This window comes from Alosa alosa, chromosome 18 (genome assembly GCF_017589495.1).
Source record: "Alosa alosa isolate M-15738 ecotype Scorff River chromosome 18, AALO_Geno_1.1, whole genome shotgun sequence".
In the NCBI taxonomy this organism is placed as follows: domain Eukaryota; kingdom Metazoa; phylum Chordata; class Actinopteri; order Clupeiformes; family Clupeidae; genus Alosa; species Alosa alosa.
This window is the reverse complement of record NC_063206.1, coordinates 21,489,878-21,503,158: the sequence shown is the minus strand read 5'-3', so window position 1 is coordinate 21,503,158 and position 13,281 is coordinate 21,489,878. Positions and strand designations below refer to the sequence as shown.

At 42.7% G+C, this 13,281-nt stretch overlaps 1 protein-coding gene across 19 annotated transcripts in view; it reads right to left on the bottom strand.

Moving 5' to 3' along the window:
* dst (dystonin) overlaps positions 1-13,281 on the bottom strand; it is a 136,352-nt gene that overhangs the window by 72,760 nt on the left and 50,311 nt on the right. For all 19 annotated transcript variants that reach the window (XM_048269229.1, XM_048269234.1, XM_048269231.1 and 16 more), the window contains 23 exons: positions 12,897-12,992; positions 12,613-12,740; positions 10,693-10,786; positions 10,365-10,519; positions 9,651-10,122; positions 9,084-9,212; positions 8,921-8,998; positions 8,518-8,679; positions 8,082-8,186; positions 7,358-7,453; positions 7,093-7,218; positions 6,664-6,816; positions 6,214-6,368; positions 5,912-6,038; positions 5,267-5,450; positions 4,372-4,529; positions 4,020-4,192; positions 3,511-3,649; positions 3,219-3,412; positions 2,712-2,874; positions 2,392-2,475; positions 2,080-2,187; positions 1,807-1,905 (listed from right to left, as the gene is read on the bottom strand). In XM_048269229.1, coding sequence (XP_048125186.1) covers positions 1,807-1,905; positions 2,080-2,187; positions 2,392-2,475; positions 2,712-2,874; positions 3,219-3,412; positions 3,511-3,649; positions 4,020-4,192; positions 4,372-4,529; positions 5,267-5,450; positions 5,912-6,038; positions 6,214-6,368; positions 6,664-6,816; positions 7,093-7,218; positions 7,358-7,453; positions 8,082-8,186; positions 8,518-8,679; positions 8,921-8,998; positions 9,084-9,212; positions 9,651-10,122; positions 10,365-10,519; positions 10,693-10,786; positions 12,613-12,740; positions 12,897-12,992 — 3,378 coding nt within the window. The remainder of the gene's footprint in view (positions 1-1,806; positions 1,906-2,079; positions 2,188-2,391; positions 2,476-2,711; positions 2,875-3,218; positions 3,413-3,510; positions 3,650-4,019; positions 4,193-4,371; positions 4,530-5,266; positions 5,451-5,911; positions 6,039-6,213; positions 6,369-6,663; positions 6,817-7,092; positions 7,219-7,357; positions 7,454-8,081; positions 8,187-8,517; positions 8,680-8,920; positions 8,999-9,083; positions 9,213-9,650; positions 10,123-10,364; positions 10,520-10,692; positions 10,787-12,612; positions 12,741-12,896; positions 12,993-13,281) is intronic.

Below are 13,281 nucleotides of genomic sequence, written 5' to 3'. Positions count from 1 at the left end.
CATTTTCTAAAGAACTATTTACTCGTGTGATTTCATTTATCTGATACTTAAGCTGGTCGCCTCCTAGCTGTGATGTGCTCAACTCGTCTTCTAAGCATCTCATTTTGTGCATGAATTCCTGTTCTATTGAGTTCTTCTGAAGAAGTTTCTCTTGGCTTATTTTCAGTTGTTCTTTTATGCCGTCCACCTCTGTCTTGTGGAAAATGGCTCTCTGTTCCAGGGTGGTTTTGTCTCGCTGCAATGACTTGACTTGTTCTTGGTGAACGTAGATAGACTTTTTCAGTTCAGAGCTTTCCTGTCTTATTTCATCTAGTTTCTGCCTCACACCATTTCTGTCTGCTTCCATGTCCGCCTGAAGTTTTATGAGCCTGTTATTTGAGTCATCCAGTAGCTCTTTGAACCGTTGCGCTTTCTCCTCTGACATATTCTTCTGCATCAGCATGCCATTCAACTCTGACTTCAGAGTCTTGATCTCTGATTCGGCTCTCTTCTTGTCCATCGTGAGCTCCTCCATCTTGTGCTGCATGACCTCAACCTCAACCTCAGCTTGGATTTTCTGGATGCTGCTCGACAAAGTGGATGACTTCTGCACTTTGGTGACCGTCACATGCGACTCATTCTGTTGCCCCTTGGTAACCGACTTGGCCAGGTCCAACTCCATACTGCGGACATGACTCAGGAGTTCAGCCTCTGCCCCCTCTTTGGTCTTCAGCGCCCGTTCCAGGTCCTGCACATCACTCTCCCTTCGTTTCAGGTGCTCTTCCAGAGACCGGCGAGCAGTAGTGCTCTCCTCAATGTTCCTCCTCAGCACCTGGAGGCTTTCCTCCAGGGAGGATCGCCTGGCCTCGGCCTGCTGAATGAGCAGCTGTGCCTGACTCAGCTCTTGCTCCATAGCTGCTTTGGCCTTCACCACACCCTCCAGTTCCACATGGAACTGTCGTGCATCAGTTTCAGCCTTTGTTTTCTGCTCAGTGACTTCCTCTATGGTTGTTTTCTGCATCTCAAGCTCTCGGCCTAAGATCTCCAGCTGCTGTTCTCTGTCAGACAGAGAGGCCTCCAGCTCCTGTACCTGTCGCTGTAGCCGGGAGATCTCCCCCTGGCTTGTCTCTTTCTGCAATTCTATGGTCTCCGTCCAGGTGATGTACTCAGCTCTCTCTGAGGCCTTCCTCCTCTACAACGAAAAACAGGATCATCCACTTGAGGAAGAGAGTTGGACAGTGTAGCATTCCAAGAATTGCCCACTTACCAGAATGAAGACAGATGAAGCTTGACAGAGATGTCCCCAACAGCAGCACTCAATAATGACAGCCGAAATGTGGAGCCAGAGTAAAAGGAAATGTTCTCACCAAAGATCATTGCCAAGAATGATACAAAAGAGTGCTTCTTTTGCATCGATTTGAGCTTGCATGCTGCTCGCAATAGCTTTATGTACGTAGAAATGTAGATTTTATTGATACTTCAAAATAACATCCTTTCATGACAGGGTAAGAACAGAAGAGCATAAATCTGCAGACACATTTTCACCAAGAACCGGACTATAAATGACCACAGGAAAATGCACAGGCATCAGACAGTTCAAGACAGCTGATATATAACAGCTGTATAAATCACAGTAAAATCATAATTTTATGAACCATACTTTGTATAATGAAAATTAACTATTATGTTAAGATATTAATATGCATTATAGAATGTATAGAATGTTAAATGGTTATGATCAATAAAAAATATTTTCAGACTTTTTCTGTTCATTACTATTCATTAGGTCCCAGATCATAATTTTTTACTCCTTCATCATGTTCTTACCTCTTCTTCCTCTGTCCTTTTCAGTGTCTCACTGGCAAACTTCACATACTGCGTCATCATCGTCACCAGTGTGGTGTAGCGTGTACGTAGATCCATGAACTGAAGACAAACCAATGTTTCAGTCAGTGGCATAGAATGTTCCATACAGCACTGTGAATTCTAGATTCGTAAAGCATGGCAATGTCAAATCTATACTAGATCACAAAAGTTTGTCACCTAAATGAGAATGTAATGTGGGTATAGGCACACTGTGTGAGCTTTGGAATAACTAACCTCCTGCAGGATAGTATCCGAGGAGCTCTGCATTCTTCTCCGTTTAACAGGAGACTTGTGTTGGGAGTCCACCATCGCTCTGTAGGTCATCATCTGTAGCTCATAGTCCTTAAAAAACAAAGCAATAACATCAGTATGATAATAACCACCTTTGGACCAAATGTATACAAACACCAAATCTCCAAAACTCCGATTAATTGCATCTTATAACTATACAACATACACCAATGTATTGCCACTCCATCCAAATTAAAACATGGAGTGTTTGAACAACACTGTCCATGAACACTATGAGAGAAAGTAATAGCTTACCTTAACTCCAGTGGAGTATTGTTCGGAGTATTTCTGACATTCATCAATCTTACTCTGTTTCTGCTCCATTTCAGACACAAGCAACTGGAAAACATTCAAACAAAATACTTTTCATGCCACACTTCCAATAAAAAAGTAGTAGAAAATGTACAAAATAGATTTACATTTAAAAAGCTTGTAAATGCTGCATCCTAAACTATAAAAAGGTGCATACATTCAAAATGTTCTCCTGTATATTATTTAGTTAATGTATTACCCTGTGGCAATGACTGGTATATTTTGTAAGGCTTATGATGTGTGAAGTGAGGGGCATAGTTTACCTTCTGTTTGTTTAGCAGCTCAGCCAGGGCTTTGCTATCCTCTGGCTGGTTCTCCTGCATCTTCATCTGAACAGTCTCCAGTTCAGTGGCCCACTCATCCAAACTGCCGTACGCATCTTTGTAGTACTTCAGAGACTTGCTAATACCCTCCAAGTCGCGGAGCCTATGAGGCAATCCATGAATATTGAATTGTCATTGAATATAAGTATAAAATTACATCCTAACATACTACCTATAACAACACATTTGCTTTACTATAGTTTTTAATGCTACCCAAGGATCTGCTCTCTACTGCCCAAACAATAAACTAACCGGCTTTTTATGTGTGTATGGACATGTGGTAAATAAACAAATATTAGAATAACAAACAAACAAATATTAGAATAAACAAAGATTACTCACATCTGACGTAATATGTAAAATATGTGTTAGCACATATTGTGCTAACATAATGTAGTTATGCCACAGCTTTTAATACTACTTAAAAAATGGTCAGGTCAAACCAACCTGCTCTCGATCTGTGAATGGACACTACTCCATCTCTCTCCCAGCTGGTCGGCTTTTTCCTTATGCCAGTCGAGGTCAAAGTCTCGTTCATTATGTGTTTTGAACATGCGGTCACTTATGACACGGGCTTTCTGTAGCTCGTCCTCAAGGTCATGGAAAACTTCTCTCTTTTCATCAATTTCTGAGCGCCACAGCTAAAAAAAATAAAATATTTTGGATTCATAGAGAAAACCAAAAAACATAAAATGCAGTCTGAAACCTGATATTGTGGGAGAATGGGAGTCTACACTACCTTCAGAGTGCTCACTATGTTTTCAATGGACTTCATGTCTGCGTTGAGTGCATCTTCCTCACTCAGTTTGGCCTCGTAAAGTTTCACTAACGACTCAGCATTCTGGCTGTGCTTCACCACCAGACTGATAGACTTCAGCCTGCAAGGTAAACAAAAACAACTCTTAGGTTATACCCAACCAACAATAACTTGCATTTATATAGCACCCTATCAAGGCCCATGGAAAGCCCAGGAAATCCAGTTGATTTTTATTGAGTTATCCAGTTGACTGATTACTGACAAATTGGGATCTTCTATTTAGTGCAGTCAATACTACTTGTCAAATCTGACAAACTTTTGCCTAATAGCTGTACATACTGTGAAGTGTACAGGGATAAAGTCAGTGGGATAAATTCACTCAGTTCAGTTTAGCTCAACACTCAAGCAAGACTCTTATTCTAGGTGCTAAACAAGCAGGGACACTTAATTAACTTGCAGGCATATGGCACAGTCCTGAGGGCTGAACATACTTCTCCAGGTAGATGCAGCACATGGAGTGGACGAGGCCAGTGGCCTGGACAAGGTTCTGCAGCTCCGCGGAGAGAGAGGGAGGGGAGGAGGTGGCCTGTCTGAGGAACAGCTCACATTTCTCCCTCATCACCTCGATTTCCTCCTTCAGCTGGTCCAGGTCCGCTTTCTTCTTCTGAGACAGAAAGAAAGTGGAAGAAAGAGTAAGACAACAACAAGTGACAGGGCAGGTTTATCTTCAATTATGTGGAAGAAAAGTACTAAAAAGCCATTTTGACTTTGATTCTCCAGAATTGTTTATTTAAAACAATAAGATACAGGCTATAGTTGTGTGTTTCTTATAGTCAGAGATACCTCTTGCTCAGTGATGCGCATGATGCTCTGCTGCAGGTCGTCTCTGTCCAGAGGCGTGCGGATCTGACGGATGAGTTGCTCCTCCTGGCCCTCCAGACGCATGCGGAAGTTGCGGATCTCTGAGATGAAGGTGTTGTACACAGACTCCTCGTGTTCCTCTGTAAACCACAGGGAGGAAGCAGTGAGCCACATGACGTATGGGTCAGTGAGAGTTACAGGGAGGATACTGGAGGAAGGGTAGGTTTTATTTTGTTCTTAGCACAAACTATCATAGACGCTTAACTGATACATTCACAGCAAATCAATGGCCTAAACTGGGTGTGAAAATTCTGTGTATCGGTAATCTCTTTTCATATGCATTAATCCACTGCTTGCCTCTAATTGCCGAATTGTTTGTAAACAAATAGATTATATATAAATAAATTCCTCCAGCAAACAGATTATCAACATCCCCAAATAAGTCAAATCTATGATAAACCCGACGTTCTCAGTAGTTCCTCAGATCAACCCTAATCTGCTGACTCAGGGACTTTAATGGGGCACCTTTAGAGTGGGATGGGGTGTGATATAAAACAGCTTGTGAAGCAAGGAATAAAACACAGACTCTTTCATGTAACCTAATCTAGTCACACCCACATCCTCACATACACATACACACACACACACACACACACACCCTGTCTTACCCACCACAGATATTCATGCCCTGGCACAATTGAGTATAATTCCAAAAAGTATTAACTTTCTGTCTAATAGGGTTAAGGAAGCATGTGTTTGCCTCGAGGTGTGGGTCCCGTCCCACTCTATCCCGCCCAACAAGAGGGGAAAAAGGAGAAGAAGGAGAAGAGGAAGAAAGCATTAAGCTCAAGCTCTTAAGAGCCAAGCTGAGCCTTGCCTCTCTCCGCAGACTTGAGCAGCTCCTCGTAGTACTCCTTGCAGGCCAGGACATCTCGCTCCAGCTGAGTCCGGTCAGCCATGGTGAAGACTTCGGACTCCTCGCTGTCCTCCAGGAACTCCTCAAAGTGAGCCTGGAGGCTGCTCAGCACCTGCTGATGTTCCCCTGGTAGCATGGTCTTAATCTGGGAGTCAGAGACAGCAACACGGTCACAGCTAAATACACTCATTACAGATCATTATAAATGTATAAAAGGATTTACACAGGGTGAATATGGTCGAAATGACCACATCGGTCTACCAAGAGATTTGTCAGTAGCCATATAAATATTTTGTATAAATGTATATGTAATGATATACTGAGACATAGTTTATTAATACAAAAGTAAAACTCTGGTACCACTAGTAGTTCCAGCCCATACGATTTGCTGTTTCTAGAATTCTGTATTTTTGGATGATTTATATTTCCATTGCAATGACTGACTGAATGTCTGAGGTAAATGCTGAGCTTCAGCTCTTAGGCACAACCATGACAGACAGATGCCACTGACTGCCAGTTTTCCTTGGGGTCCTCCTCCTACACTTTAAAGAACTATCCCTCTGCCAAAGACTTTCAGACATGTGGATCCAAAGACCAGGAGCATACCGAGGCAACATTGCTGTTCCGGATGGCATGGATGTCTGCCATCAGGTAGTGCCAGGACACCACACTCTTCATGTTGATATGGGACCGGTGCCAGAGTGCTAGAACATTCTGATATGTCTGCTCAATCCTAGGGAACAAAATAAAAACAAGATTAATATTAAACCTGCAATTTCAAATGCCATTTTAAACACCCTTGTTTGAACATGTTCTTTATTACATACAGTAGCTTTTTGTTTAGCATTTTACATAATCCACTTGCTAATAAACTACACCTCCCAGAATGCCTGTGGTGGTTGGCTCACCTGCTGGCCATGTCCGTCGCCTCCTTATTGGGCGGGGGGATGGTGAAGCACACAGAGGGCACCATCGCCTCATTTCCTGCTGGACTGATCACCTTCCACTTTGCCCGGTGAGTGTTACTGGCCAGCACACACTCGTCATCTTTATAGATGGTGATCTGTAAACATGTCATCAAAACACACGAAAGAATGTTAATGACCAGATATAAACAGGGCAAAATCTAACTTTATGACTGTGGTTAATCATTTTAATGGGCTTAATAGGTTAATACATCACTTTTATACACTAGAACTACATCTTTGATCATATGATGTGTATCTGATCATAACTATTCCTACAATCATAAGCAGTCTAACTAGAAGCTGTCCCATGCAGGCTAAGGCCCCGTGAGTCCTATAAAAAGCCGGAGTGTGGTGGCCAGCAGCTGTGAGTGAGTGCGGTGTAAGTGATACCTCTATCTGGCGGTAGTCACAGATGGCTTTGACAGGCAGGGACGTTCGGATGGGGCTGTCGGGGCTGCGCGGCTTCAGCTGGATCACGTCCTTGGCCCTCCGCACCAGGCCCGCCACTGTGCTGCGGTACTGCAGGAGCTGCTCCTTCTCATCCTGGGGGGGGGGAGAGAGAGAGAGAGAGAGAGAGAGGGATAAAGAAGGAAAGAATGTTTTAATCAGTATAAGAACACTTGATTTATTTTTTTCTCTCTATCCATTTTTCTCTCTTTCTGTCTATCTACCTATCAGCAAGATATCTGAGACTTCTCTGTCACCATAACGTTTACTGTCCAAATATAGGCTGCCAAACAGACAGATACAGTATCTGCTACAATACCCTCACTGAGAGATTATCATAATAAATGAGGGTAAAGAGAGGCATGCTCTCACCATGGACTCCTGGATTAGATCTTCAAGCCTGTGCAGGCTGCTTGTCCGATCACACCCATATTTCCTTTGAATGGCATCCTGCAGGCCCTTCAGGTAGTCAAGGGACTCTTTGGCTTCGCTGAAAAACTGTTGGAGGGCATACAATTTGGTTATGTCACAGCCGGAGTCGGGTTTTTTGTTTCAACACATATTTCATGTTACATAACAGCTAGAGATCCACCTGGAGGCCACTGTTTCAACTAGAAGCGAAATGAGATTTATTCACCTCGAAATAGACGCTATTCTCCTTCAGATGCTCCTCCACACACGAGCACAGCTGGAGGATCCAACTCCACTGGGTCTGCATGGCAGCCTTATACGCCTACACACACCCAACACACACACATTATACACATTAGAGAAATACCACTACACCAATTTTATACCGCTACTACAGGAAAAAACTAGAAAAAAATAATAATTGTAATTGTAGAATAAAATATTTAAGAAACATTGATTGACTCTGTATATCATTGATTGACTCTGTGTGTGGGTGTGACTAGATTAGGTTACATGAAAGAGACTATGAATAGCTCTTCCCTTTTGTCTGACTGTAAAGCTCTTTGTGTTTTTAAATTTACTGTACTATAGATATAAAAATAATTTGACTTGATTAATATACACTGCTCAAAAAAATTAAGGGAACACTTACAATTTTCCACAATTGTTAAAACACATTTTTTTGAAACCTTCCACCCTCTTCTCCATTCTCAAACTACATTCACAGAATGTCTGACAGTTCTTGCACACACTCGCCTCAAAAGTTTTACTTGTGGTCAGAACCAAACAGTGTCAAGAGTATCGATCCAGTGTATGATTGAAGTGTTCCCGTAATCTTTTTGAGCAGTATATGTTGCATGTGCTGGCTTTTGGTGAGTATGAAGTGTTTAAGGCAAGTCACTGATGGCAACGAAGTCTACTGATTGGCAAGGTCGCTGTGTGTCTCTTACTTCAATGGTGAGTCTTGCAGGATGGTTTTCAGCCAGAAGCGTTTCAGCTTTGTCCTGCACAAACTTGATCAACTCCTCCTTCTCGTCAAGTTCTCTCATCAGATCCTGCAAAAGGAAGCAAGCAACACTTGATACATCCCATACCACTTACTCATGTCACATAACCACAGTGACATTAACACCATGCAGGTGTTAACATGCAGATAGAAAGTGCTTGTCTCTGCATCCTGAAAGAGAACCTCATCTTATGTAATATGTCGACTTGACAGAGCAACACGCATGTGGTTCCTGTTTGGTTCCTGAGTCAATTGAACACTCTAAAACTATGAGTACTGTGAAAAATGCTTTTGACGTAAAGTTGAACTCCAAGAGTATATAACAGCATATTTGGATTGTCATGAGTTTGTGTATAAATGAGCAGGAAGCAGGAACTCACAGCATGGTATTCCTTCTTTTTGTTGATGTTGCTGTTGCGGTCACTCCAATCGAAGGCCACTTCCTCTTCCTCCTTCTCATTGAGCCAGATGAGCTCCTGGGTCGACCGGGAGACAAAGTCACGGAGACTCTCCAGGTGCTTCTTTCTCTCCCGCGAACAGTTCTGATGAACAATAGCAAGGTCACAACAAGGTCACTTTTAATTGTGTCTTCAATTTAAACTGAAGCTTGTTCTCATGTTTTTACATGTTTTGCTTAGTTAATGTTTTGTAAAACAAACTAATTTTGTTATAAGTCTGGGCTGCATTTATTTTCAGTTCCAAAATTAGGTATCTTTTAAAGGTCACCATTCATAAAATATAGTGATAGAATACACCAATGAAGAATGAATGGAAATGGCTTACCAGCAATTTCCCATACTGGTTCTCCAATATGCCCAGTTTCTCAGAGTAACTGGCTTTAAATGGCTGGTTCATCTGGATCTGTGGAAGACACATTTTAATTCACACATCTTAAATCACTCAAAGAGATTTAGAAGAGAAGGAGACACGTTGCTCCATGTTGTACCTCGCTAAGTTTGGCTTCCTTTAGGCTCATCTGAAATTCCTCTATCACTTGGTGAACACTCTTGTGATTTTCCAGATGTGATTCAACACTTGGTAGGTCGGATCCCCATTCTGCTTTATCCAGTTGGACCTTCAGAGAAAAAACCAAAGAGGATATTGCAAAAAAAATGCAAGGAGGATATTAATAATAATAGAGGATTATAGAGGATAATAATAATAATTGAAGAATATAATAAATCATATTTGAAGAAGCAATCCCATTTATTTATAATTAAATATACACTGTGTGTGTCCTATAGAACATCAACAAAATTTGAAAGTTGAATATTTGATCTGAAGAATTAAGATGCAGAATATTGAATTAACAACATATTAAACCTTTTAGTATGTAGAGGCCTTTACTGTAACTATGCACAAAAGCAAAGTAGAAGTAAACTACAGACTACAGAAATAATAAGAGCACAGATAAGAACAGGATGGATCAAAGGTTTGCAAAGAAGAGGTCTGCATATATCCCACGACATACTCCCTCATTATTCCTACTGTATATGAGCAGCCATCTCCGTACCTGCATCTCCTCCACCCAGTTGATGAGGTCCTGCACATAGCTCATGTTGACCTCCTCCTCGCTTAGGTTGGGGTCAGCGGACTTCACGAGGGGCTTGCGGATCTGCATCTGTTTGAGGTGCTGAAGAGTCCCCATGCCCATCCCTCCAACACCAAGACCACCACCACCGCCACCGCCTCCTCCACTAACGTAGGTCTGCAGGCCTGGGGTCATTGCCGGGGTCATGGCGGGGGTCATGGCGGGGGTTAGGCACGGCGTCAGGCCAGAGGCGAGGCTCCCGGGGGTGAGGGTGGCGGGGGTGAGCGCGGGGGTGAGTCCAGCGCTGAGGTTGGGAGAGAAACCTGAGTTTAAGCTCTGCGTGATCCCCGAGATCATCATCTTGGTCTGCTCCGTGGTGAGTGTGCGGCCTTGACTGTAGACCGACGAACACTCCGACCTGAGGGTCAGCAGGTCATCCCGAAGCTTGGAGACCCTGAAAAACATCAGAGACATTTCAAGTCAAATATTTACTAAATCTATCTAAAACGCACACCCAAAGTATAAAAAATGTGTAACATGTTTTGTGTATTAGTGAATAGAATACACTAATATATCCAATATACAATCTAATCTCTTGTGCTTGTTAATATAATGTAATAAGAATGCTGTTGCACCAAATTTCAATCAAAAGCTATTAATCAATAAAGGTAGCAAAAATTGAGTTGGAGTATGAACCTTTGAACAAGTTGATCAGCCAAGTAAAATTTGCCATCCAGGAGAATCTGGATGTCCACCACCTGCTGCCGCAGAAGGTTCTCACACTCCAGGAGATACCCCGCAATCTCCGCCTCATTCTGGAACTGGATCCCCGATTCCAACCGCTTGGCATCCTGTGAAACATGTGAATCATCAGAACACATCAGAAACCTAAACACTCACGATTCCTCACACAGTGTGAATGAGCATGTCAAATGAGCACCAGTTCAAGCCAAAAGCTTCAACTTCATCAGAGACAGGGATATGGAGTTTTACTGATAAGTGCATGTAATTGTGTGTTACTTACAGACTGCAGAGCTGTGCGTGCTAATGCTAGCTTGTCTTCACCGGCCACACAGTCCCGCTGCACTCTGTTTGCAATCTGTTGCAACATCTCAAGTCTGAAAAACACAATAAAATCAACATAATATGCATTAGGGTTATGTATTTAAAAACTGTGACACATACTTAAGCTAGCCTCACAATATTCGCCATTAGAGCAGTGTCCTTCACAGGTGTATTGGGACCCGTGACCTCACCTGGGCCCGTACACAGAGTCGTTGTTGAGATAAACGGGGGTGCTCGTATGAGCCTCCAGTGTCCCACACAGCAGGTTCTCCGAAGAGCCTATGCTGGCCAACGTGCTATTGCTCACGGACGTGATGCTCCCACAGTACACCAGGTTGCTGCTCATGGTAGCCGACCGCGGTACCTAAACGGAACGTGTGTGCCCTAACACTGACAAATCACCCGTGCCAGCACCTCCATCCGACACCGGCGCACCTGAACAGTACGTCCCCACGGTAACGCGAATCCAGGCGCCTATGGTGGCGAGCTCCAGCAGCACCTCTCCTTTATAGGCTCACTCCCCCTCAGACATGTCCAAACCGAAGCTCCCGCAGGAGCAAATGCATCTAGGTCCAACCCACTCTCACACACACACACACACACACACACACACACACACACACACACACACGCTACCTAAGAAAGCTTGCCTTAGGGTGATGCCGTTATGTCGCCTTTTTTGAAGATAATTCCCTACAGGTCGGGGCATTTACAGTCTGTGCAGGAGGGCCCTAGAAACTGTCATTCATCACTGCCAGCCCAGCTGGTATTTAACCCCTTTTCTGGGACAACGCCTACATTAATGGTGATTATAGATAGTTATACAAACAGTAAAAATATTAGGTGATTTCCAGACATAGTAAAGTCCCAAAATCTGTCACAACATCCATCCATGTGCACTTTCTGTATGTAGACAGCATTTAAATGCCGGCACCTACATGCTACTTGGGAACTTAATCACTTAATGGCAATTGCTAAGAAACTGATGATGTCTTTAGCTATTCCTCAACAATCTTTGTGTTTTAAGGCATGACAAATCCCAATCAATCAGCTGAATATACAATAAGTAGCAGTGTTCAGACATTATTTTGCTTGCTGTGTGTCAAAAATTGTCTACATTAAATACAACTTTTTCAAATAACCTTTCCAAAGGAAAATAAAATGCAATAGGTACAGTGTAAATTAGTGCAATAAATTAGTACAACAGGTTACAGTGACAGAATCTGAGGCTTTTCTCTAGTTTGAAAACAATCTGGTAGGTTACCAACCAAAGACTAAACAATACAGTAACTTCAACTAATCCACAAGTCCAATAGGATATAGTCTACTTAGGTGCAATAACACAGTCAAAATGACATACCGTAATTTCCCAACTATTAGCCGCGGCTTATACATTGATTTTGTACAATTTCTTCAGCTATGAGGTTAATACACAGGGACAGTTAATATGGTATTAATGTGGTTTTGCTTCTTTTAACTTGCATAAAACACTGTCCTGCGTCTTATACACAATGCGGCTAATACACAGGAAATTACTAGTCTCAGGAACATTCCAGAAGCATCCAAATACCACCACCTCTGCCCCATCAATCATATTAATGTCCAAGCACCACAAAGACTTGATTTTTATAAGCATGGAAATATACGAACCCCACAAAAATCACATTAGCAGGACAAAAATGATCATTCCGACCGGCGATCTTACAGTACCAGGTGCTTCACCACCAAAACAGCTGCCGAATCTGTATTTCTAATCAACGCAGACTTAAGGCTGGGGGGTTGTGGGGACGGATAGCGCTGCTGCAAGTCATAAATCAGACTGTACGAAATGGGCAGACACCAGCGACGGCGCCCGCAGGAGGAGCGGAGCGCTTCATACCTGTCCACTTCTGGCCTCAGGCTCTTCTCCCGCTCAAGCATGGCCACGATCAGCTTCCCCCACTCCTTCTCCACGTCGTTGGGATGGTAGCCTTGGGGAAGGTGGATACGACCAAATTCAATCCACACCTGTCACAAAGAAGAGGGAGTGAGAGAGAGAAAGAGGGAGAGAGAGTTTGAGAGCAGCTGGTCTACAGAAATGCTCTTACTTTGAAGCTATGAAGAGAAAAGCTCTAGAAAGCTCTCTTCAGCGAAAAGCTCTAGAAAAACTTGTTTTCTACCCACCTCTAACATTTTATACAGATGCTTGATCCTTGACTTCTCATTCTCCTTTAGTGGGATTTCACTCTCCTTAAACTGCAGATACTGTGTATAAAGTGCCTGGAAAATATTTTAAGAAATCAATGATTAGATTGACACTCCAAATTCACTAAAAATCTTTACTTTAAAAGCATACAGTACTCACACAATTATGATTCTCTGTTCATGTAGTGAATCTTAACAGACTAAGAGACTGTAGAGACACTAGCGCACCAACACAACTGCAATAATCCTGAAGTAGACACTCTTATATCTTCTAATTTTATGGACAGCGTTTAGACCCTGGCAAGTCTGCCTTCTAATTTTATGGATAGCATGTAGACCCAAGCAAGTCTGGGCAAACTGATAT